Genomic DNA, 27408 nt, shown 5'->3' with positions numbered 1-27408 from the left:
GCAGCACAACAAACAAACAAACAAACAAACACACTAACAAACACCAGTCCGTGAATTATAAATAAGGATTGCGAAATTCCATGAGTGAGTGCGCTACCTCTGAGCTATTCTGCTAACTCAATGTGTGTTGTGGGAATTAGATGATTAATTTTTCGTTCACCTGGAACGAAGTTGAGGGGAGCTTATGTGATGGCGCGTCGTCCGTCTATCCGTAAACACTTGCAATTTCTTATCCGAAACCGCTTATGGGAGTGTGACCAAACTTGGCACAAATGATATTTGTTGTGTTGTGACTAAAGTTTGTTCACAGTATCAAAAAAAATAATCGGGGCCTAAGGAGGTCCACTGGGGGTCAAAGTGGATCCAGGTTTGACCCTCCAAAATATGAATTTGCTTTTTCCTCTGAAAGTACACACACTATTTCAATGAAACTTGACCACAACCTTCATCACCCTTGATGTACCGAAGTTTGTTCACTGCACGAAGAAAATCGAGGTCTAAGGAGGTTTTCGGGGGGTCAAGGTGGGTCCAGGGTTGACCCCCCAAAATAGATCTTTGCTTTATTCTCCGAAACTACAGACACGATTTCGATGAAACTTGACCACAACCTTCACCACCCGTGATGTATCAATCGGGGTCTAAGGTGGTCTATGAATGCAGTCCTGCCTTCCCAAAATAGGTATTTTCACCCATGATGTACCAATGTTTGTTCAAAGCATTAGAAAGATTGGGGTCTGAGGAGGTATACCGGTTGGGGGAGATGGGTGGGTGGCCCCCCAAAATACGTATTTTTTTTTTGTTGTTGTTTAAAGTCTTATGATGATGTTAGTATGATTCTCCATGCTGCCCTGTCTTCTAGTAACCATTGAAATTGGTTTAAAATAGTTTTAGTCAGTGCAGTATACTGTTTATTCAACCAGGTGAGTGCCAGGGGTTTTGCGCCTATGTTTATTTTACCTGCTGCACGTGCATTTATAGCATTGTGTATCATCCAGAGCCAAAGCACCGCTTCATTTGGATTTGTTGGCCACCATTCTGAGCCGCTGTTTGCCAGTTCAAAGTTCTACACACAGTGAGTGCAGCCCATGAAGTGGTGAATGTAACTGCGTATTGCACCAACTGCCTCCACTGTGCCTATCTTATTGCCTGCACACAATAGAGCACAAAAAATAATGACAATATAATCGTTATCCGGCATTTAAAAAAGCATGTGAATAGTATTCCATAAACATGTCATATTAATACATTTTCGTGAAGTTGCAAGCTTGGATTATAAAAAAAGAGGAAGACAGAATAGCCATAATATTTGTCATACAGTGATTGATTACTGCAGAAATTTACATTTTATGCCTTCATAATTAATTTGGTACAATTTAAACTTCACCCGCATGCCATATTTTTGGTAATAATGGACCACGAAAGGGCAAGTATAAACATGACAAATGCAAGTTACAAATTTTAACAAAGCACTGTTATGAAAATGGTGATTTTATTGAATGTGATTGGTTCAAGTGATTCGTATAAGTCATATCATGGTCATTCCACTGGGGATGCAAATATTACATTGACTGGCCAATACGTTCAAAAGGCCAGCGGGTGGTGTTTTATTCTTTCGGTTCATTATTAATACATTCCAGATTTTTTTCTCGAAACTTACACGAATCCTTGGTCTGGAGGCATGCCGAGACGTTTACTTTCGTGTTTGTGTGAAGAGCCCATTGGCTAGTTTCAAACTGACCGTTGCTTGAGCTAGCCGATTGATTGGTGGACTGTTTTGAAATGGGTCTTGCAAGGAGTACAAGGAGTCAAGCAAAATAACTGGCAGCAAGGAACATATTTATAATTTTGCTTGCAAATATACAGTGCCTTCAGAAAGTAGTCAAAACCCTTGACTTATTCACATTTTTTTGTGTTACAGCCTGAATTTATAACTGTTCTCAGGGATCACATGCACCAACAACAAGGACACGTACATGCTCACGCACACTCATACAACACCAGATCACGTGGAAGCAATAACAAAAAAAAAAAAGAGCAGAGCAACCCATCAATAATGTGCTTCGATGTATATTCGTTTGAGGTTTGCAAAAGGAAAAAAATAAACTCCTCCATCTGATCTCGAACACCAGCACGTGACCGGAAGCGGCCAATGATGATTAAAAACCCAGTACGTGCCAGGGGTCGTGGTCTATTGGTCTGAGGAAGCCTGATGTGAGTCTGCCATAAAGCCCAGATCGGTGGAGTGTTGCAGTGATGGTTGTCCTTCTGGAAGTTTCTCCCATCTCCACACAGGATCTCTGGAGCGCAGCCAGAGCGACCATCGGGATCTTGGTCACCTCTCTTACCAAGGCCCTTCTCCCCCGATTGCTCAGTTTGGCCGGGCGGCCAGCTCTAGGAAGAGTGCTGGTTGTTCCAAACTTCTTCCATTTAAGAATTATGGAGGCCACTGTGCTCTTGGGAACCTTCAATGCAGCAGAGATTATTTTGTCGGCTTCCCCAGATCTGTGCCTCGACACAATCCTGTCTCTGAGCTCTGCAGGCAGTTCCTTCGACCTCATGGCTTGGTTTTTGCTCTGATATGCATTGTCAGCTGTGAGACCTTATATAGACAGGTGTGTGCCTTTCCAAATCATGTCCAATCAATTGAATTTACCACAGGTGGACTCCAATCAAGGTGTAGAAACATCTCAAGGATGATCAAGAGAAATGAGAGGCACCTAAGCTAAATTTCAAGTGTCATAGCAAAGGGTCTGAATACTTATGTAAATGTGATATTTCTGTTTTTTTGTTTTTTTTTGAAAAGCATGGATTGCACATATAGAGGTGTTTTTTGTGTCCTCATGCCTTGCGGTCCTCATCTGCCGTGGCGCTGTCCAGAGAGAAATTAAAGACAGCCAATGGGACTGGTAGGCCTTTTTGTAAATAATGAACACAAGCTTAATAAGTTATTTTAAAATGTATTTATTCTGAAAATTATTAAGTTCTTCAAACATATTATAGACTGCCATTTCGTTCTCGAGATTGCCTCGCCGTACCGTCAAACATTCCAATGCGTCGATCACGTCAACACTGCGCATGCGCAAGTGGTCTAACAGGCCGATGGTCTCCCACGATCTCTTCTCCCAGTCCACCAGATTATCACAGACACTTATAACTTCATGCCAAACGAGATAGGATCCATGCCTAACTAACGAGACCACCCGCAGCTCTCTAGGCCTTCTGGTTGCTTCACACGAACCCGACAAAGAACGTCTTCGTTTCAATAAATGACAATATCCAGCCGATTGGATTAATGACGGCACGGCACACAAAACTACTCATAGCTTTGGAACGGCTGGTTGGATCTGCAGAAACTAAACGTAGTTTTGTAGGGGCGGACCGTACGCGAACGTCGATACCAATGCCGACCCTCACAGACCCATATTTACCGAGATAGCGCGCCGGCCCGGCAACAACAGGCGCGCGCTGTTGTCGGTACCGTTGGAAATAAAAAAATAAAAACAATTGTTGACGCGCAGGGTCAAAATCGATGCGCACGCTGACCAGAGACCAGAAATATATTTTTCTCGGCCTAAGGCTGCAACATAACAAAATGTGAAAAAAGTGAAGGGGTCTGAATACTTTCTGAATGCACTGTATGTACATCATATATATATATATATATATATATATATATATATATATATATATATATATATATATATATATATATACAATGGCGGACTCACGCACGCTCCCCTCGGCGCCCAGGTCCTCATGTGGGAGACAAAAGGGGGGACAAGACAGATGAGCGAGGGGTAAGGTCTCAAGGGTACACATCAATAAGGCAATGCAAGGCGAAGTGCGTACGGAGAGCGAAGTGAGAAAGCTCGTCCCCACCGTACGCCACCCCCCCCCCCCCCGTCACCTACACTACCCTTGCCCTTACCCCATATTTACAAAAATTTACACATTACAAATCCGTCGCTACCGTAACATCTTTCCCCTATACCAAATTCGTTCCCACAATCCCTCTATCCAAAATTTGCCATCACCGAATTCATCATCAATCCTCATAAGGAGGAAGAGATGGAACATCAAGCACAATGTCACACCCACGTCATGATGCGTCTCACAATCCAAAACATTTGCATCAAAAATAATTAAATGTGGAGTACCATCGTTACCTCAGTTGAGTGAATGTAGATGGTGCGAGGAGATTTTCATCCTAACTATCCTCTAAATGACATTAACACACTTTACACTACCCGGGGTCTTTCCCTGCCAATCCATTGGCCATCTTACACTATGGGTTCTAAAAACCAATTCCCATTGACCAAACTGTGGTGTTTCTCAATTTGGGGTCTCACTCCCCCGATTCAACTCCCGGTGCCCTTGCACAATTTCAGGACTGGGCCGTGTAGCTCTCCCAGCAGGTCTACCCACATGCACACCTCCACCACTGCAGTTGCCACCCGAGCTTACCTAGCTCCTCACCCTAACCTATCTACTGGGGAAGGCCCCTCCTGGCTCTGTCACCCCTCGGTGCCCTCTGGCACTGGGCTACCCGGGTCCGTCCTCCGGATCCTCGGGCCCCATCCACAACTACCGGCTCCCAGAGCCCACCTGCGGCCTCACCTGACCGACATCCTCGCAGTGGTGGAGTGCCCAAACCAACTACACACACTAACAGGCTACACGCCCAGCCATTCCCACAACACTAATGCACCCATCCAAATACCATTCTTTCACCCGCACCACAGATGCCAATATCCAACCACAATTTACCTATACCCTCTACCTAACACTTACACTACCCTCCCCGGGTATTCGTGATGGGGGTCCATTCTTCCCCCATTCACACCTCCGCACCATCTACTCCACTCCACAGTTTCCATCCTACTCACTCCACGACCATCCATTCCCATACTCCATATATTCCACACTCCATGTATTCCACACTCCCATGTATTCCACACAACCTGTTGTTGCACACCTGTGCAATCTTACCTGGTGCCACCTGCACCCTCCTTCCTTCCTGGACCATTTGGTCAGCACAACTCACATCACTATCACTCACTCATTCACTGCTCCATCCACCTGTTCAGTTGCACACCTGTGCAATCTCAATACAACTCACAATCACAATCAGTTACTCATACCCTGCTCAATACACTTGAATACACCTCCAACACTCATACGGCATCATCTGAACTACCTGTTGCCCTGCTAACTTAGTGCTCCCCGTCTTCCCTTTAAATAAGCACATACCACGTCATTATCATCCACTCTAATCTACCTGCATCCCCACTACAGGTATCATTGTCACTACCTAATCTTAACGTCACCTAAGGTCATCTTATAGGTCCCTACACATTATCCAAACCCTCCCGGCTAGTTTTCACTGCCAAACCCCATAAATATAGTGCTCCTTTGCCCCCGATGTGAGGGATGACAGAGTTGCCATTCCACCACCTCGGGCATCTCCCACTACCATCCCCCGCCAGTCCTCTGACGCTACGAGCCCTCGTCGCAAGAGATACTGGGTCCTGCCTCGGCATCTAGAGCCGAGGCGATCCATGAGGGCGCCTGCTCGCCGGCATAAGGTCTTATCCGGTCGGCATGGACGATCCGAGGGGGGTCCGTGGCCCCATTTTGATCTTAACGACCACGTCACAGACTTGCGACAGGACGACTCCCGGGCCTTGCCAGGGGGAGGTGAGTTTTGGGCACCTGCCCTTCCGCCTCCGGGGATTAAGATTTGGTTCTTTAATCCCCGGCGATTCTACCCCGTCTATCTCTCCCACCGACATCCCGTCGCCTTGACCAGCCATGGCGCGATTTCAAAATTCGGGTTTTGTAAAACAAAAGCAATTTCGGTACTTTGTAATTTTGAGCGCGTTAAGCGCTTCAGGTCCGAATCCGACACTTCTGACACCAATTGTTACGGTCCGCGGTTAAGGATGTTATGTTTGCCGAGCGGAGGCCCCGCGACCTAACAGTTTCCCCGATTCACCCAATTCACTCGAACATTGGCCGTATCGCGCCACAGCTATTCAATGAGGGAAAAGACAAAGACGACGGATGTGAAGAAAAGGAATAAGAAGACGAAACAAAGGTTGAAAATACTACTAAATTTATTTATTATTTACAGGGTCAAAATAACCAAGGAGAAGGAAAGATAAGAAAATAATTTACAGAAGCTTTTAGAGACACAGTGAAAATACGAGCTTATCTAACAGGCTTAACTTATTCCCAGGGACAAGACAAAAGACAGACTACGAACACACTTACACGGGGAATGATGATAGGAATGGCAGGTGGATGGCTGGGGGGAGAGGGAGGTCCAACGGGTCCGGCAGCACGATCGGCGCGTTGGGCAGCTGCCGTTCCTTCACGGCCCTGCTCCAAACTGCCGTCCAGGCCCCACGCTGCTGTGGCTGCAGTTTCGGTGGCTCAAGCTGCTGTGGATGCAACCGCCACTCTTGTCATGGACCTCTCTTTGTCATGGACCTCTCTTTGTCATGGACCTCTCTTTGTCATGGACCTCTCTTGTCATGGACCCTTCAACGCAGCTTTGCTCTGACGACTCCCTCCTTATCACTCTTGCGCCCGCGCTTTTATAACGCCTCCGGCGATTAAGCCGCCGGCCTTCAGGACACGCCCATCGGTGTGCTCACCTCGGCCATGGTTGGTCGCGTGACCCTCTGGCTCCGCCCTTGATGACGAGGGGCGGGCACGCCTTTCTTCCCCGACCCAAGCACATGTTCAATGGCGGCTTTGGAGGGGATGTAATTGGCAAATTGAGGCTTGGCCATGACGAAAGGGGAAATGGAGGTTTTTGGGAATGGGAATGAAGGGAATCTATCTATTTCACTTGGTGCAATGGAGTGTCATTTTAATGGAAGACAAGGCCTTACCCTAAAACACATAATAAAAATATAAGCTACTGAACAAGGGTTTTATAGTGTCCTTCAATGGATGCTTTATGGAATTAACTACCGGAACGCCCTTTGACCTTTACACAACACTAGAGGCAGGAGGGGCCAGACTCAAGCAATAATAATAATACATACAATCAAAAAAATACAGTCCTCAAGCTGCACAATATATATATGTATATATTGTTGCGGAGGTGAGGACTGTATATTTTTTGATTGTGTGCTGTACTATTATTATTATTGTTTGTTCTGCACCCCCCTACCTCCGGAGCTGTGTAAAGGTGAAAGGGCATCCCATAATTAGTCCACAAGCATACACATCAGCCAAATAATAGAATACCCCTGTTGATAGTTATCTCTTATTCTGTGTTTTAGAGTAAGGCTGTGTCTCCCATTAATTGAAGTACTCCATTGCACCAGTGAAAGAGAATAGATCCCCTTTCCTTCCCATCCCCAAAATCTCCATTTCCTTTTACATCCCCCCTTTCCGTCAATTGCAATTCGCATTGCCAACTGCATGTTGGGCGGTTTTCCCTTCATCCGCCATTGACCACGAGGCAGGGTTGGGGGAAGGAAGGCGGGTCCCCACCTCGTCAGAGAGGGGAGGAGTGAGCCAGCCCCACTCGACCAACCATGAACAAGGGGTTTGGCTTGAGAGGGCGGGGAGAGAACGTTTGGGGGAGGTTCGAAAAGGTTAAGGGGCGGGGCCTATATAACCCACGGCGGGGTGTTCCCAGAGGAGATGCACTTTGAGTTGGTCACAAAGAGTTGGTCGTCAAGAGAGAGTCGTGAAGAGTCAGTCAGTGGAGTCGGTGGTCAGTTGGTTGCGGTGAGGAGTCGGTGGTGGCGGTCAGTGGTTGCGTTGGTTGCGGTGAGGAGTCGAGGAGGGAGGAGATCAGAAGACAGGAAGGCCTTGAGTTGGACTAAGCAAGAGAGGAAGTTGTTGGACTGGGTGGGACTAAGAAAGAGAGAGAAAGAGTCCTGAAGCTTGTGAGGGAAGGAGAGCAAACCCGTCACACCAATCCACCAAGCTCCGCGTTGGCTCCACCAAGCGTTCAGCTCCACCAAGCTCCGTGTTGGCTCCACCAAGCATTCAGCTCCACCAAGCTCCGCGTTGGCTCCACCAAGCGTTCAGCTCCACCAAGCTCCGCGTTGGCTCCACCAAGCGTTCACCTCCACCAAAGCTCCACCAAGCTCCGCGTTGGCTCCACCAAGCGTTCACCTCCAGCCATCCACCTCCTGCCATTCCTGTCATTCCCCGCGTGAGTCTGTCTTTTGTTTGTTCTGTCCTGGGTTAATTAAGACTGTAGGTAAGCTAGTATTTTCCCTGTGTCACCTGCGTCTTATGTGCTTGTAAATAAACGTGACTGCTTTCTTTTTGCTTGTGTGTAAATAGTCAATAAATTCAGTAGTATTTCCAAACCTTTCTTTGCCTTCGTTTTCCTCTTTGCATTGCGTCGTTTTCGTCTTTTCCCTCATTGACTAGCTGCGGTGCGATCCGGCCAACGTTTGGGAGATGAATCGGGTGAGTCGGGGATCCTGTTAGGTCGCGGTAATACACCACCGCTCGGTCATCATAACATCTAAACCGCGATCTGTAACAATTGGTTGTCAGGAGTTGGATTCGGACCTGGGACTAAATTTGTTAGGCCCAAATTTTGGAACACCAATTGTACTATTAGTGTAACAATTGGTGTCTGGGAGTGAGATCGGACCCGAAGCGCGCTTAACGCGCTCAAAATTACAAGCTGCCGAAATTTATTTGTTGTTTTATAAAACCCGAATTTTGAGATCGCGCCATGGCTGGTCAAGGCGACGGGATGCCGGTGGGAGAGATAGAGGGGTTAGGAGTAACCCAGGATCAAATGGAGGGGAGCAATGAGGAGGCGGTTGAGGGAGTATCAGGCGCGCAAAATGGCGTCCTCGCGCACGAGGTTGCGGGCGCGCAAAATTGCGCCTCGCACATTGCTACGGCGGCCGCACCCGCTGCACAAGTGGGAGGGATGGCGCAAATGCAGGCCCTCATGGAGCAATTTATGGTACAAATGCAGGCGTCCCTCAACCTGCAGAAGGACAATATCAGGGCTAATAGTGAGCAAATGAGGGCTGATAGTGAGCGATTGGGTGAGCGATTGGAGGGCCAAATGGGGGTAATGGGAAACCAAATGGGGGTAATGGGGAACCGGATGGATGCTCAGGGTGAGCAATTGTGGGTAATGAGGGACGAAGTGAGGGGTACCGGTGAGGCGTTAGACAACGGGATAAAAGAGGTGAAACATGGGTTAATGGGGCTAGAAAATAGGATGGAGGACAAATTGCGGGAGATAGGGGAGCAATCCGCCAGAGAAATTAAACAAATGGGAGAGCAGATAGAGGAGGTAAAAATCGGGTTAGAAAGTAAACTGGATGCTCAGAGGGATGAATTGGGACAGATGAGGGTGGCATCTACAAAAGAGATGGGGGAGATGAAAGAGGAGATACGACGAGGTGTGGGTGAGGAGGTATCGGGGCTACGCGAGGAGGTAAAGCGAGGTGAGAAGCGTATGGAGAAAGAAGTGAGGAATAATACGGCTAGGTTACAGGGGGGCATAGAGGATCTGACGAAGGGAGTAGAACAGCTGACAGTCGGACAAAGGGAACTAGCGGACCAAGTGGAAAAGAACACTGCAATAATCGGGGGGTTAAAAGCGACACAAAAGGACATAAAAAACGAATTAATAGCAACACAAAAGGAATGTCAGATGGTACATGAGGGGTTGACGAAGAAGTTGGAGGAGGTGACAGAAGTGATGGAGACGAAGGACCGAGAGGTGAGGACGCACATCGAAAACGGTTAAGGTGGCGTTAGAGGAAGAGATAGAGGGGGCGCACCGGGAGATGAAAGAGGTAAAGGAAAAATTAGAGGAGGTGGAAGAGGGGGTGAGTGAAATTAAGAAGAGACGGAGGGAAACTAAGAGGGAGATAAAGGAGGAAGTCATGGAATATGTACAAGGTCTGTGTTCAAATCATGATGAGGTGCTCACTAACCAAATAAAAAGTTTGCAGGTGGCAGAGGAGGTGCGACGACGAGGTACGGAGGTGAGTGGCAATGTATATGATGTGAGGGGAGATTCAGTCGGCTTGGGGGGTGGTGTAGACCCGGGTGTTCGTGAGGGACCAATGGTAAGATGTATGACTGGTCCGGAGTGGATGGACAGGGGAGGTGTGCAAGGAGGTGTGGCTATGGGGAGTGAGGGGGGTGCTGGTGAGCAAGGATGTGGGGGTTTGGCGTGGGTAGCGGGTTGCGGAGGGGCGACCCAGGCAGCGACACCAGGAGGGGTAGTGTTTGGAGGGACGGGGGACGCGCGGGAGCCCCCCGGGAATAGCGTACTGTGGGAGCCCGAACGGGTTGGTCCCGCGTTGATCCCGCAAGGAGTGACGCGCGGGGTCCGACCTTCGGGCGCCCACAAGGTCCCACTCGCGCCGTATGACGGCAAGAGTGATTTGAGGGCGTACCTGGCGCAGTTTGAGTACGTGTGTAAAGGCAACGGTTGGAATCCGGACGAAGGTGGAGTACACCTGGTGGGGGCACTGCGCGGTGCGGCGGCGGAGGTGCTGACGGCTTTACCACCGGGTGCTCTCACCCTGCCAGCTCTCCGTGCGGCATTAATTAATCGGTTCGGCATTGAACAGCAAAGCGAGCTTGTTAAAGCCCAACTTGCGCAGCGAAAACGCAAGCCCCAGGAGACCATCGGGGAACTTGCTCACGATATTCGCCGCGCGGTCGGGATTGCACACGCGGTCATGGCAGCGAATTCCCAGGAAAGCCTGGCGCTGGATCACTTTATTCAGGCCCTTCCGGATCTGGAGCTCCGGCAACAGCTCGCCATGTGGCGCCCGCAAACCATGAGTCAGGCGGCCGACGCTGCAGCCCGTTGGGAAGCAGCGAGGCCCCTGGCCCGGGGAGGCGAGCGCCACGCAGTGGCGGTGCGTCAGATGGGGCCCGTGATGGGGGGCGGCCCCCCAAGGGGCCCCGCCCCCGACGGGGGCCCTGACCTGGAGAGCATGGTCCAGAGGTTAGTGGATCGGTGCCTGGCGGGACCTGGACCATGGCAGGCGGCCCCAGCGGTGGCACCCGGTAGTCCCCGACAGAGTACCCCAATTCGGACATACAGGGGGGGGAATTTGGAATACCGGAGGCAAGCACCTTACCAGGTGAGGTGCTATAATTGTGCTCGGATGGGTCACCATGCATGGGAGTGTCGAGCTCCGCGCCGGGACGTTTCCCGCCAACCGATGCCCTCAACTCCGCCCCGTATAGATCGGCCTAGCCGACCTCAGACACCCCCCCGCCAGGGCCCGGGAAACTAGAACGTGCCGGGCATGCAGGGCGGTGTTCGGCAGTAGGGGATGGGGAGAAGCCCTCGTTGACGCGACAGGTCATTCATTGTGGCCGAATTGGGACGGGTAGTTTGACAATTCGGTGCAAAATTGCCGGCGTGGGGGTAGACGCCGTGGTGGACATGGGAGCCAGCGCCACGATCATCAGCCCCGTGGTCCTTAATTCGAGTGCAGACGGCTGGGGTAAAATCCAGCATCTGGAAAATCATAGTTTGCAGTTGGCTACCGGGGCAACGGCTCCGATCATAGGGCGTGGTTTTGTGACCCTCAAGTTGGGATCGGTAAAGCAAGAGATAGAGGTTTGGGTGGCGGAGGTGTGCGACCCATGCTTAATAGGGTTGGATTTGTTGACTGCCAGCGGATGTAAAATCGACTTGAGTCGGGGGATCCTGCGATGGGGAGTGGAGGAGCTACCATTGGAGGGGGTGAGCACGGCCGAGAGGGTGGAGCTGGAGGCTCCTGAGGCCGTGACCATCCCTCCAGGGGCCGAGGCCATCGTGCCGGCCCGATGGTCAGCTCGCCCGACATGGCAGGAATCCTGCGGCCTGGTCGAACCGGTGGCAGCGCTATCCATACCTGGTTTAATCGTGGGCCGTACCCTTGTAAAAACGGACGGGCCGGTGGTGGCCGTCCGAGTAATTAATATTAGCACAGAACCACGCACTATAGTGAGGGGCACGAGGGTAGCTGGCTGCACCCCAGTTAGAGAAGTCGCGTCAGTGAGGGGCGAGAACGTCCAGCCGAGCCGGCCCCAGGGGGAGCCTTCAATAAGTTCTAGGAATTGGCCCGATCCCATTTGCGAGATGGTAAATCGTAGTAGTGTAGAGTTGGGAGGTACCCAGAGGGAGGCCTTACACAAACTGGTTGGGTCCCATTTGGACCTCTTCTCCTTGTCCACCGAGGATATTGGACGTACGGGCCTGGTGAAACATCAGATCCACACCGGTGAGGCCCGGCCTATTCGTCAGGCCGCCCGACGGCTCCCTTGGAGCAAGAGGGCAGAAACTGACGAGCAGGTTGAAAAAATGCTCGACGCAGGTGTGATCGAGCCCTCGGGAAGTCCTTGGATGTCACCTGTTGTGCTGGTCAAAAAGAAGGATGGGACCACGCGGTTCTGCGTGGACTATCGCCAGCTAAACAACGTGACACTCAAGGACTCATATCCCCTGCCAAGAATTGATGACACCCTCGATGCCGTTGCGGGCTCAAATTGGTTCTCGACTTTGGACCTCAAGAGTGGGTATTGGCAGGTGGAAATGGATAGGGCAGGGAAGGAGAAAACGGCATTTTCCACAGGTAAGGGACTGTATCAGTTTACTGTGATGCCGTTTGGTTTGTGTAACGCCCCCGCCACCTTTGAAAGATTGATGGAGCATGTACTAGGCGGCATGCCATGGCAATCATGCCTGGTGTACCTGGATGACGTCCTAGTACATGCCAAAACGTTCCCCCAGGCAGTAGCTAATTTGGACCAGGTGTTCGGGTGCCTCAGACAGGCAGGGTTGAAGCTGAACCCGAGTAAGTGCACTTTGTTTGCAAGAGAGGTGGCCTATCTAGGTCACGTGATCGGCCGCGAGGGGGTAAAAACGGACCCAGACAAAATTAAAGCGGTAGAGGAGTGGCCCGCACCACGTACCATCAAGGAGGTGCGGGGATTTTTGGGACTCTGCTCCTACTACCGGCGCTTTGTGGCGAAATTTGCGGAGTTGGCCCGTCCCCTCCACCGGCTTACGGAGAAGGGGACGCGATTTAGTTGGACACGGGAGTGCCACGAGGCCTTCCAAAAATTGAAGGGGTGTTTAACATCCGCACCCCTTCTAGCTTACCCCACTAGTGACGGGGCATTTACCCTGGACACGGATGCGAGCCAGGAAAGATTGGGCGCAGTTTTGTCTCAGACACAGGAGGGCATGGAGAGAGTGATTGGTTACTATAGTCGGGCCTTAAGTAGGCCCGAGCGAAATTATTGCGTCACTCACAAAGAGTTATTGGCCATGCTGGCTGCCATGAACCATTTCCACCCGTACCTGTACGGGCGGAAATTTTTGGTTAGAACTGACCATTCCTCCTTGCAATGGCTCCTCCGGTTCAAGGAACCGGAGGGCCAAATTGCAAGGTGGTTGGAAAAGTTGCAGCAGTACGATTTTGATGTGGCCCATAGGGCCGGGAAGGCCCATGGTAATGCGGACGCACTCTCTCGGCGTCCTTGTCTGGGGGAAAACTGTAAATTTTGTGCGAGACACGAGGAGAGGGAGCAATTGGGCGATTCTGCCCCGATTCTCGTCGTGTCCGGGCAACCCGGGTGAGAGGGCCAATTTTGCCACTAACCGCAGACGAGGAATTTGGAGATTTGGCATGGAGCACGGCCCAGCAGGAGGATCCTGTCCTGGGGCCAGTGTTCAATTGGGTCAAATTGGGGCAAAGACCAAAGGGGGAAGAGGTCACCCCCCTCGGGGCGCAAACAAAGGCGTATTGGGCTCAGTGGCAGACCCTGGAATTGAAAGGCAACATCTTGTATCGCAAGTGGGTGGAGGTTCCCTCTGATAGAACTTCCTGGCTGGTGATAGTCCCTGACAAATTCAAGAACGTCATATTGCAACAGGTGCATGGTACCCGCTCCGGCGGCCATTTGGGCAGGACAAAGACAATATTTTGGGTCCGCCGGAGGTTCTATTGGGTGAATATGGGGCGCGACATACAGGACTGGTGTCGGAGATGCGACGCCTGTTCTGCCAAAAAGGGACCAGCACGGAGGATGAGGGCCCCCCTTCAATTACATCAGGTGGGGGCCCCCCTTGAGCGGGTGGCTATGGATATTCTAGGACCGCTGCCCCGCACCCGCCAAGGTAATAAGTATATCCTCGTTGTAATGGACTATTTCACCAAGTGGCCGGAGGCCTATGCCCTCCCCAACCAAGAAGCAGGGGTGGTAGCACAGGCCTTCGTAGAAGGATTTGTATGTCCGCACGGGATTCACAGGAGCTGCACACCGATCAGGGAGGAAATTTTGAGAGCCAATTACTAAAAGATGTGTGCAGACTCCTGTCAATTCGGAAAACAAGAACCACGCCCTTGCGGCCACAATCTGACGGGATGGTGGAACGGTTCAACAGAACATTGATACAACAACTGGCATTGTTCACCACCACCCGTCAGGATGACTGGGACGAACGTCTCCCGTACCTGTTGATGGCCTACCGAACTAGCCAGCACGGGGCCACCGCATGCAGTCCAGCGTTGCTTATGTATGGGCGGGAGTTACGGGCTCCCGCCGACTTGCTATGCGGTCCCGTGCCAGACACCACGGATACACCGCCGAGGGAGGGTTATGCACGTCACCTGGAGGAAGGCATGGAGCGGGTCCATGCCTTCGCCCGCCGCCAGCTCCATCTGGCGGGGGCCAAGATGAAGCGCAGGTACGACGACCGGAGCCAGGAGAGTCAATACGCTCCGGGGATGAAGATTTGGTTCTTTAATCCCCGGAGGCGGAAGGGAAGGTGCCCAAAACTCACCTACCCCTGGCAAGGCCCAGGAGTCGTCCTGTCGCAAATCTGTGACGTGGTCATTAAGATCAAAATGGGGCCACGGACCCCCCCTCGGATCGTCCATGCCGACCGGATAAGACCTTATGCCGGCGAGCAGGCGCCATCATGGATCGCCTCGGCTCTAGATGCCGAGGCAGGACCCAGTACCTCTTGCGACGGGGGCTCGTAGCGTCAGAGGACTGGGGGGATGGTAGTGAGAGATGCCCCGATGTGGTGGGATGGCAACTCTGTCATCCCTCACGGTGGGGCAAAGGAGCTATAGTTTATGGGGTTGATGGCAGTGAAAACTAGCCCGGGTGGGTTAGGTTATATCGTGTGTAGGGCCCTAGAAGATGACATTAGGTGACGTTAAGGTTAGTTAGTGACAAGGATACCTGTAGTGGGGACGCAGGTAGATTAGCGTGGATGATAATGATGTGGGAGCGCAATAGTTTAAAGGGACGACTGGGAAGCGCAAGTTTCAGAGGGGAGTAGTTAGAAGAGATGATGCCGTGTGTGAGGATTGAACAGGTGTGATTGCACAGGTGTGCAACTGAACAGGTGTGTGGAGCAGTGTTTGAGTGAGTAATGGTGAGGTGTGTTGTGTTGACCAAATGGTCCAGGAAGAGGAGGAGGGTGCAGGTGGCACCAGGTGATTGCACAGGTGTGCAACAACAGGTGTATGTGGCTGTGTGGAATAAATGGTAGTGTGGAATATCTGGAGTATTGGAATGGATGGTTGTGGAGTGAGTATGGTGGAAATTGTGGAGTGGAGTGGATGGTGCGAAGGTGTGAATGGGGGAAGAGTGGACCCCCATCACGGATACCCGGGGCGGGTAGTGAAAGTGTTAGGTAGAGGGTGCAGGTAAATTGTGGTTGGATATTGGCATCTGTGGTGCGGGTGAAAGAATGGTCTTTGGATGGGTGCATTCGTGTTGTGGAAATGGCTGGGCGTGTAGCCTGTTAGTGTGTGTAGTTGGTTTGGGCACTCCACCACTGTGAGGATGTCGGCCAGGTGAGGCCGCAGGTGGGCTCTGGGAGCCGGTAGTTGTGGATGGGGCCCGAGGATCCGGAGGACGGACCCGGGTAGCCCAGTGCCAGAGGGCACCAGGGGGTGACAGAGCCAGGAGAGGGCCTTCCCCAGTTAGTTAGGTTAGGGTGAGGAGCTAGGTAAGCTCGGGTGGCAACTGCAGTGGTGGAGGTGTGCAGGTGGGTAGACCTGCTGGGAGAGCTACACGTCGCAGCCCAGAAATTGTGCGAGGCACCGGGAGAGGAATCGGGGGAGTGAGACCCCAAATTGAGAAGCACCACAGTTTGGTCAATGGGAATTGGTTTTTAGAACCCATAGTGTAAGTTGGCCAATGGATTGGCAGGGAAAGACCCCGGGTAGTGTAAAGTGTGTTAATGTTATTTAGGAAGTAGTTAGGATGAAGTCTCCTCGCACCATCTGCATCCACTCACCTGAGGTGACAGGTACTCCGCACCATGCCATGTTTAATTATTTTTACTATGCAAATGTTTGGATTGTGAGACGCATCATGACGTGGGTGTGACATTGTGCTTTGATGTTCCATCTCTGCCTCCTTATGAGGATTGATGATGAATTTGGTGATGGCAAATTTTGAAGTAGAGGGATTGTGGAGACGAATTTGGTATAGGGGAAATATGGGGAAGACGTGACAGTAGTGACGAATTTGTAAATGTGTAGATTTTTGTACATATGGGGTAAGGGCAAGGGTAGGGTAGGTGACAGGGGGGTGACGTACGGTAGGGACGAGCTTTCTCACTTCGCCCTCCGTACGCATTTCGCCTTGCATTGCCTTATTGATGTGTACCCTTGTGACCTTACCCCTCGCTCAATTGTCTTTCCCCTTTTGTCTCCCACATGACCTGTGCGCCACTGGGTGCCGAGGGGAGCGTGCGTGGGTCGGCCATTGTGCGCCCGAAATTCCCAGAACCAGCTGTCTGCATCGATGCACCACATTATGGACCACATGTCTGTGGCCGAGCACCACCTATGGACCCCATGGGTTGGGGCATGGCCCCTCTGCTGGAACCGGCCATGAGGGCCCAAAATCTTGCTGACGGACCTTGGCCACAGGGCACCGATGCCCCACAGGTGAACCACACATAGTCGGCCCCTGTGGGCCATAAATAAAATAAAAACGGACACGTTAGGTGCATTCTTTTATTGCAAATAGGCCGCCAGCAAGGGAAGATGACAACACCAGGAAAATAATAATAACCAGCAGAGGGAGCCGAAGAGCAAGAGATCACCTGCAGGGTTAGGGGTTGTTTGGTTATTTTTTATGGTTGAACATTGATGAACAATGGTGACTGCACCGATTGGTGCTTGGGTGTGTGTTGGTGCGTTTTTGGGTGCTTTCATGGTGCGTCGATGCAGAGCAGACTGTCTCCCCCCCCAGAAAGAACAATCACAGGTCCTGGGTTAGTTTTGTAAATAAAAATAGCGTCATTGTAAGTAATGCTTCCCACCGTCAGTGGTGTAGTTTGAAGACCATTCCGCAATTCGGTTAACTGTGGGCGTAAGTCTGTTAGGCAGGGTGCAATGGAGCAGCGGGACACATTTATTTATGTTTTAAAACTGTCGCACTCAGGGTCAGGTTAAAAGTAGAGGGAACTACACCTACGTGTCACACTAAAAGTAAAAGTTGTAGGCCCTGGCCGTGCCTAAGAGGAGGAGGGTGCAGTGTTGCGGAGATGAGGACTGTATATTTTTTGATTGTGTGCTGTACTATTATTATTATTGTTTGTTCTGCACCCCCCTACCTCCGGAGCTGTGCAAAGGTGAAAGGGCATCCCATAATTAGTCCACAAGCATACACATCAGCCAAATAATAGAATACCCCTGTTGATAGTTATCTCTTATTCTGTGTTTTAGAGTAAGGCTGTGTCTCCCATTAATTGAAGTACTCCATTGCACCAGTGAAAGAGAATAGATCCCCTTTCCTTCCCATCCCCAAAATCTCCATTTCCTTTTACATCCCCCCTTTCCGTCAATTGCAATTCGCATTGCCAACTGCATGTTGGGCGGTTTTCCCTTCATCCGCCATTGACCACGAGGCAGGGTTGGGGGAAGGAAGGCGGGTCCCCACCTCGTCAGAGAGGGGAGGAGTGAGCCAGCCCCACTCGACCAACCATGAACAAGGGGTTTGGCTTGAGAGGGCGGGGAGAGAACGTTTGGGGGAGGTTCGAAAAGGTTAAGGGGCGGGGCCTATATAACCCACGGCGGGGGTGTTCCCAGAGGAGATGCACTTTGAGTTGGTCACAAAGAGTTGGTCGTCAAGAGAGAGTCGTGAAGAGTCAGTCAGTGGAGTCGGTGGTCAGTTGGTTGCGGTGAGGAGTCGGTGGTGGCGGTCAGTGGTTGCGTTGGTTGCGGTGAGGAGTCGAGGAGGGAGGAGATCAGAAGACAGGAAGGCCTTGAGTTGGACTAAGCAAGAGAGGAAGTTGTTGGACTGGGTGGGACTAAGAAAGAGAGAGAAAGAGTCCTGAAGCTTGTGAGGGAAGGAGAGCAAACCCGTCACACCAATCCACCAAGCTCCGCGTTGGCTCCACCAAGCGTTCAGCTCCACCAAGCTCCGCGTTGGCTCCACCAAACGTTCAGCACCACCAAGCTCCGCGTTGGCTCCACCAAGCGTTCAGCTCCACCAAGCTCCGCGTTGGCTCCACCAAGCGTTCACCTCCACCAAAGCTCCACCAAGCTCCGCGTTGGCTCCACCAAGCGTTCACCTCCAGCCATCCACCTCCTGCCATTCCTGTCATTCCCCGCGTGAGTCTGTCTTTTGTTTGTTCTGTCCTGGGTTAATTAAGACTGTAGGTAAGCTAGTATTTTCCCTGTGTCACCTGCGTCTTATGTGCTTGTAAATAAACGTGACTGCTTTCTTTTTGCTTGTGTGTAAATAGTCAATAAATTCAGTAGTATTTCCAAACCTTTCTTTGCCTTCGTTTTCCTCTTTGCATTGCGTCGTTTTCGTCTTTTCCCTCATTGACTAGCTGCGGTGCGATCCGGCCAACGTTTGGGAGATGAATCGGGTGAGTCGGGGATCCTGTTAGGTCGCGGTAATACACCACCGCTCGGTCATCATAACATCTAAACCGCGATCTGTAACAATATATATATATATATATATATATATATATATCTACCCCCTCCCCCTCCCCCTCCCCCTCCCCCTCCCACCTCCCCTCCCCCTCCTCCTCTCCCCCTCCTCCTCCCCTCTCCTCCCCTCCCCCCCCGTTCCCCTCCCCACCCCCTCCCCCTCCCCCCCCTCCTCCCCTCCCCCCCCCCCCGTTCATATAGTAGCATGTTTCACATAGATTTTTTTTCAGCGAGGAATATTATACACAGAATCAGAGGCGGTGGGAAAGCAGCGCGCTGATTCGCTCAGAGCGATCACGTGATGGTCCTTGCTGCCATGAACTCACAGCAAGTAGCATAGATTTTTGCACGATTAGTATTTAGCATGACTTAGCATGATTAAGCATAGATAGTAGCATGTTTCACATAGATTTTTTTCCAGCGAGGAATATTATACACAGAATCAGAGGCGGTGGGAAAGCAGCGCGCTGATTCGCTCAGAGCGATCACGTGATGTTCCATCCGTGTCGCCATAAACTCACAGCAAGTAGCATAGATTTTAGCACGATTAGCATTTAGCATGATTTCGTATGCTTTAGCATAGATAGTAGCATGTTTCACATAGATGTTTGTATAATAGAGCGAGCTATAATAGAGCGAGCTATAATAGAGCGATGTATATTCGCTCAGAGCGATCACGTGATGGTCCTTGCTGCCATGAACTCACAGTTATGCGTCGCGGGCAAAAAGCGAGTGCGTTTTTTCACATTTCAGCGAGGAACATTGCCATTCACACCACATAGGTTTTTTCCCCTTTCATCTTTAGATCCATATTTTTTTGCCATAACGCAGCGCATTATGGCTCGCTCGAACTCGAGTTAGCCAATCACCTGGGAACATGAGGCCACGCCCACGACACGACGCAGGGTTGCAAGCTTCCGTTTGCGTCATTTCTTACCACGTGTAAACGCGGTATTTTGTCTACAAGTATTTTGAATTTGGTATTTTGAATTTGTCTACGAGTGAGTGACTGGAAGACTGACTGTGATAAAGGCAATGGCACCGAAGAAAAGAAATTTGTCACGTTCAACCTCCCGCACAAGGAAAATCGCTGATCGGAGACTCCATGAAACCGATGAAGATACTTTTCACCATCGACAAGCCAATCAGGAATGTGTCTCTAGATTCAGACAGCAAGAGACAGAAGATGAGACAGAGGCACGTCTAAACGCCAATCAACAACGTCTGGCGAGGGGCAGACAGCGAGAGATGGAAGATCAGACAGAGGTACGTCTAAACGCCAATCAACAACGTCTGGCGAGGGCCAGACAGCGAGAGACAGAAGATCAGACAGAGGTACGTCTAAACGCCAATCAACAACGTCTGGCGAGGGCCAGACAGCGAGAGACAGAAGATCAGACAGAGGTACGTCTAAACGCCAATAAACAACGTCTGGCGAGGGCCAGACAGCGAGAGACAGAAGATGAGACAGAGGCACGTCTAAACGCCAATCAACAACGTCTGACGAGGGCCAGACAGCGAGAGACGGAAGATGAGACAGAGGCACGTGTAAACGCCAATCAACAACGTCTGGCGAGGGCCAGACAGCGAGAGATGGAAGATGAGACAGAGGCATGTGTAAACGCCAATCAACAACGTCTGCCGAGGGCCAGACAGCGAGAGACAGAAGATGAGACAGAGGCACGTCTAAACGCCAATCAACAACGTGTGGCGAGGGCCAGACAGCGAGAGACAGAAGATGAGACAGACGCACGTCTAAACGCCAATCAACAAAGTGTAGCGAGGGCCAGACAGCAGGAGACAGAAGAACAGCGCCAAAAACGACTCGACAACTGGCAACCATCAGGCAGACGGCAGCCGGCCATTGCATGGGAGAAGGCTGCATTCAGTTACAATCCGAACACTGACTACTCCTCAAACGTTGATATTGGCTCCATGTCGTTCACCTGTCAGTTTTGCCATGCCTTGAAATGGAAGGGAGAAACACCAGGAATGTGTTGCAGGGGAGGCAATGTCCTTTTGCCTTCTCTCCAATCTCCACCGGAACCTTTGAAAGAACTACTTCAATCAACTACGACTCAATCCAGACACTTCCTGAAGGAAATCCTTAATTACAACTCTTCGTTCCAAATGACTTCGTTTGGAGCAGATCGCGTCGTCACTGAGCAAGGATTCATGCCTACATTTCATACAAGGTGCAAGGCCAGGTATACCACCTCATTGGCTCTATCCACCCTCAACCAGGTGAGCAACCGAAATTTTTACAAATCTATTTTATGGGTGACCACCGAGAAGAAGCTGCCCGACGAGGACAGAACTTCTCCAACCTCCGCTCTGAACTAATCCTCGCCTTACAAGATATGCTCCACTCAAATAATGCGCTGGTCAACAGCTTCAAGTCGACATTGGAGAGAATGCCTTCACCTGATTACAAGGTCGTAATTCGAGCTGACAAACGTCCTCACGGAGAGCACGAACGTCAGTTTAATGAGCCAGTCAACAATGACGTTGCAGTTCTCATGGTAGGAGAGCAGTACAACAATCGCGACATCGTCCTGCATCTTCGCGACAACAGCACGAAGCGGATTTCGGAGACTCACCGATTCTATGACGCCCTCCAGTACCCTCTGATTTTCTGGAAAGGACAAGATGGCTATCATTTTGAAGTTGAACAAGCTGGCGGCCGGGGAAAGAAAGTATCTGCGAATGACTTCTATGCCTTCCACATCATGGTCAGAAAGAATTCCACGAATCATATCCTGCAGTGCCGTGATCTGTTCCACCAGTTCATCGTCGACATGTATGCCAAAATCGAAAGTGAGAGACTCCTCTTTATCCGGCTCCACCAACGTCAACTGAGGGCAGAATCGTACGCACACCTCAGGGATGCTGTCAACAATGACGGAGATGTTCAGAACATGGGACAACTGGTCATCTTGCCATCCACGTTCACCGGAGGTCCCCAATACATGCACGAGCGGACCCAGGATGCGATGGCATATGTACGCAATTACGGTCGCCCCGACCTTTTCCTTACCTTCACCTGTAATCCGCAGTGGGAAGAAATTAAGCGAGAGTTGATGATCAACCAGCAGCCAACACATCGCCATGACATTGTCGCAAGGGTATTCCACCAGAAACAGAAGGAACTCATGCAGACGATTAAGAAGGGCAAAGTTTTCGGGACTGTCCGATGCTTCATGTACACCATTGAATGGCAGAAACGAGGCCTGCCCCATGCCCACATTCTGGTGTGGCTAGAAGAAAAGATCCACGCTTCCAATGTAGACTCTTTTATCAGTGCTGAACTTCCAAACCCTGATGAGGATCCAGAGCTGTCCAACATCGTCAAAACGCAGATGGTGCATGGCCCTTGCGGCCGGCTGAATCCATCGTCTCCGTGTATGAAGGACGGTAAATGCACCAAGCGATATCCTAGGGCATTTCTCAAGGAAACGCAGACTGGTCTGGATGGATACCCACTTTACCGGAGGAGAAAGCCTCAAAGCGGTGGATCGGAAACATCTATTTCAATTTCCGAGACCAGAAGCATAGACTTTGACAACCGATGGATTGTACCATACTGTCCACTTCTCTCTAAAATATTCAAGGCTCATCTCAATGTTGAGTTCTGCAACTCAGTGAAATCAATCAAATACGTGTGCAAATACATCAACAAAGGTTCGGACATGGCGATGTTCGGCCTTCAGAGGAACAAAAACGACGAGATCGAGTCATATCAGCTGGGGCGTTACGTCAGTAGTAATGAAGCTATCTGGAGAGTTCTCAACTTCCCTATCCACGAACGCTACCCAACCGTTGTACACCTTTCCGTACATCTTTAGAATGGCCAGAGAGTGTATTTCACAGAAAGCAACGCAAGGCAAAAAGCAGCAGAACCACCAAGTTCAACTACACTTACCGCATTCTTCCAATTGTGTCAACAAGACAAATTCGCCAAAACACTCATCTACAATGAAGTCCCACAGTACTACACCTGGGTGGTTGGCAGTAAGACGTGGAAACGACGAACACAAGGAGCACGAGTTGTGGGACATCCCGACATTCGCTGTTCAGATGCAATTGGACGAGTCTACACTGTACATCCAAACAATTTCGAATGCTTCTTCCTGCGCCTTCTACTCCATCATGTCAAAGGACCCATCTCTTTCCAAGAACTGAGAACGTTCAACGGCCAGGTTTGCGACACCTTCCGCCAAGCCTGCCACCTGCATGGCCTTCTGGAGGATGACAGCCACTGGGATGCCACTCTAGAAGAAGCAGCAGTCTCACGCTCTCCAGCCCTGTTGAGAAATCTCTTTGCCATCATGCTACAAACTTGCGGTCTCTCCAATCCGGTACAACTGTGGAATAACCATCGTGACGATCTCAGCGAGGACATTCTCCACAGGGCAAGACAGGTTCATGCTGAAGCAGACTACTCCGATGCGATCTACAATGAAGCCTTAGTACTCATAGAAGACAAACTGCTTTCTCTTGGAGGACATTCGCTGGAGGTCATTGGCCTTCCTGTAACACAGCGACAACAACAGAATCACCTGGCTCGGGAAGTACTCCGAGAGACTTCATACCATACAACGCACAAGAGTTGGAAAACTACATCAATGAAAACGAGCCAAGACTGACAGTGGAGCAAGAACAGATCTACATGCATGTGCTGGCGAGCATACACTCTTCTGAAGGTGGATTGTTCTTTCTGGATGCACCTGGAGGCACTGGAAAAACGTTCCTTATGAACCTCCTGTGAAAAATCAGGCAGAAAAAGATGATTGCTCTGGCTGTTGCCTCTTCCGGAATTGCTGCCACTCTTCTCCCCGGGGGCCGGACCGCCCACTCAACCTTCAAGCTCCCCCTCAACCTCACTAACACGGAGCAGCCAATGTGCAACATCTCCAAGTCATCGGCTGTCGCAGAGGTATTTCGGCAATGCCAACTCATTGTCTGGGACGAGTGCACAATGTCTCACAGAGTTGCACTGGAGGCAGTTGACCGCACACTGCAAGATATTCGAAACGATCAGACTGTCATGGGAGGCATTACTCTTCTGATGGCAGGGGATTTCAGACAGACCCTGCCTGTCATACCACGCGGGACAAAGGCAGATGAACTTCGTTCCTGTATAAAGGCATCTCCTCTATGGTCAAAAGTGACGAAGTTGAAACTCAGCACAAACATGCGTGTCACCCTTCATGGAGATGTAGCCGCAGGCGCCTTTTCAGCAAAGCTGTTACAGATCGGAAACGGAGATTTGGAGATGTGCCCTGAAGATGGACTGGACATCGTACCATGCAGCAACAATGTCACCACGGCTGACGAACTCAAGGCGAACGTCTTCCCCAACATCCCCGCCAACTACCGAAATCACTCCTGGCTCTGTGAAAGGGCAAGTCTAGCCCCAAAGAACGATGCAGTGGACAAAATCAATTTCGATCTTCTGCAGACTATTCCTGGGGATCTAAGAACTTACCGCTCTGTCGACTCAATGCAAAACGACCACGAGACTGTCCATTACCCGGTGGAGTTCCTCAATTCGCTACAGCCTCTGGGTGTGCCTCCCCACATACTCCATCTAAAGGAAGGTGCTCCAATCATGCTCCTGAGAAATATCGATCCCCCAAAACTGTGCAACGGCACACGACTGGCTATGAAAAAGTTGATGCCTCACGTAATTGAGGCCAACATACTAACGGGAAACTATAGCGGAGAACAGGTCTTCATTCCGAAGATACCAATCATACCATCTGATCTGCCATTCGAGTTCAAAAGGCTCCAATTCCCCGTACGGCTCAGCTTTGCCATGACCATCAACAAGGCGCAAGGACAATCTCTCAAGGTGGTCGGACTGAACCTTGATTCCCCGTGCTTCTCCCATGGCCAACTATACGTAGGATGTAGTCGGGTAGGACAAGAGAACAATCTATACATCCTATCCGAACAAGGAAAGCCAAAGAACATTGTTTACAAGGAAGCACTGCGTAATTAACTACGTGTCTGGTGTGTTGTGATGATTGTGAGAATATTGATTCTGATTCTGATTCTGATCTGATTTTTATGTGTATTTTATGTGATTTTATGTATTTATGTGTATTAAAAAAAACACAAAAAAGGCACGAAGGAAAATAGTTAATTACTCAGACATATTTAGCTGCGGTGATTGAAAAATCACCGGACAATTGTTGCTGTTTTGATGCTTTTTACTGCGTTTTGATGCTTTTACATTGCTGTTTTGATGCTTTTTCACTGCTGTTCTGATGCTTTTTCACTGTTGTTTTGATGCTTTTTCGCAGCTGTTCTGATGCTTTTTTGCCGTTTTAAAAAATATAAAAATCTCATTAAAAAAAAAATACAAAAAAATCTCACAATGATGACATATAATTCACAGAAAACGTTGAAGCAACCACGTAATGTTGCGGTGACGTTTAACTCTGAGTGAGAATAGTTCTAAATTTTAAAAACTTTCATCTGATATTTGTGATTTCTTTCAAAAAAACTGTATTCCCCATCTACACGGCCATGTATTCCTATTAACGTTATGTAAAGTACATAAATTGTGTGGATTACGTCATTTGTGGATGTGATGAATTGCCAGTAACCATCTATATCCCTCCCCTCCCCTTCTCTCCTCCCCCTCCCTTTCCCCAGTGCCAGAGGCAGCACAGCAACCCCAAAACATCACTGAACCTCCTCCATGTTTGACTGTAGGGAAGGTGTTTTTTTCTTTGAAGGCTTCATTTTGTTTTCTGTAAACATAGAGATGATGTGCTTTTCCAAAAAGCTATAATTTGGTCTCATCTATCCACAGGACATTCTCCCAGAAGGATTTTGGCTTTTTCATGTGTGTTTGGCACACTACAGTCGGGCTTTCTTATGTCTCTCTCTCAGCAGCAGTGGGGTCCTCCTGTGTCTCCTATCATTGAGGTGGTGACAGATGGTGCAAGTTGAAACTGTCATACCTTGTGTCTGAACGTCAGCTTGAATCTGTTTGGCAGTTGATCGAGGTGCTTTCTCCACCATTCGAACAATCCTTCGCTGCAATCTTCGATCAAGTTTTCTCTTTCGGCCACGTCTAGGGAGGTTGGCTCCAGTGCCAAAGGCCTTAAACTTCCTGATAACATTGCGTACAGTGGACCCAGGAACATCAAGGTCTCTGGAGATGGACTTGTAGCCTTGAGATTGTCCATGCTTGGCTACAATCTTGTGTCTGACCTCCTCAGACAATTCTCTGGGGTTTGTTCTTTTCTCCATGCTCATTGCGGTAAACACAGTGACACAAAACAGAAAAATGACTCCTTTTCTCTCTTCAAACTGGTTGAATGAGTGATTTTTATATTGTAGGCACCTGCAACTCACCACAGGTGAGTTCAATTCCAAAGTAAAGGAGAATCACCTGCTTGAAATCCAATTATTTCTCACAACTTCTAAAAGGTGCCAATAATATTGTCCGGGCCATTTTAGGATTTCTGTGTGGAATAAGCTAAGATTTAGTAATTTTTTCAGCTTTTTTGTTTTGCTCCACTGCAAACCAAAGAAATACATTTGTGGATACCAAAACATTTTTTAATTTCAACAATTTTCTGGAAGAAATGGTGAATTATTTGAAAAAGTGCAAGGGTGCCAATATTTTTAGCCACGATTGTGCTCACCTACAGATAAAACAAAGCGGTTCAGTTGCTATCTTTGAAAAAGACAGAAATGCCCAATGCCTAATGCAGTGTCAGCTGCTGCACTGCTAACTGCAGCATCAATCAGCCCACACAGGCTTTAGAAATCTTCCATTGGAAAATCACCAGTCTCCTCCTTTGGGAAATAAATCAATCCATGGACACATTTCTCGCTCCTTGGCAGTCATTTGTGCAGAGTGGATTTACCTTAGAAAGTAATCCAACATGCTAGCCCATGATGGAGTACTTAGCCCATGAGGGAGTACTTACCTCTGTAAGCACCTCTTAACTGGAATGGTGACATTACTGGAATCATCATCATACATACAAGATGAACAAAATCCGTTTAAAAATCCGTAAAAAAATGGATAAAATACCATTTTCCAAAACTCAAAATTTCTTGCAAAACAGACCTGCAGCTGCATACTGCTTGATAATAGCCTCTTGTACGGTCAGTACGTGAAATAAGGTCCACAAGGCACACAAGTAGCCTCGGAACATTGGCGCCGAGCCCTGGCAGCCAACCCAGGAAGTATTATTGGGCAAGAACACTCCCGGAATCTGCAGATTGCAAAGAACACACTATTTCCTACAATCTCTCACTCTCATTCAACAAAAAAGGAACATGCGTCAGTGTTTATTTTCGGGAAGAAGATTGAATGGGAAAAACTAATGAATATTTTCCATTACTTAAAATGGTGGGTACAGCTATGAATATATCACAATATCTGAAGGATTACAAAATATGACAAAAACATTGCGAGGAAATGAGAGATATGAAC

General features: G+C 49.6%; 1 protein-coding gene across 1 annotated transcript in view; it reads right to left on the bottom strand.

Annotated features, from left to right (window-relative positions):
* Window positions 1-808: 808 nt before the first annotated feature.
* The window catches only part of LOC137432612 (sulfhydryl oxidase 1-like), a 160413-nt gene continuing 133813 nt past the window's right edge, over window positions 809-27408 (bottom strand). The window contains exons 10-11 of the mRNA XM_078782791.1: window positions 27040-27187; window positions 809-1146 (exon numbers count right to left, since the gene is read on the bottom strand). Of these exons, the coding sequence (XP_078638917.1) occupies window positions 1064-1146; window positions 27040-27187 (231 nt within the window). The 3' untranslated portion in view covers window positions 809-1063. The remainder of the gene's footprint in view (window positions 1147-27039; window positions 27188-27408) is intronic.

Source organism: Myxine glutinosa, chromosome 8 (genome assembly GCF_964187855.1).
Source record: "Myxine glutinosa chromosome 8, kmMyxGlut1.1, whole genome shotgun sequence".
NCBI lineage: Eukaryota > Metazoa > Chordata > Myxini > Myxiniformes > Myxinidae > Myxine > Myxine glutinosa.
The sequence above is the reverse complement of the archived record's forward strand: the minus strand, read 5'-3'. Positions and strand labels throughout refer to the sequence as shown.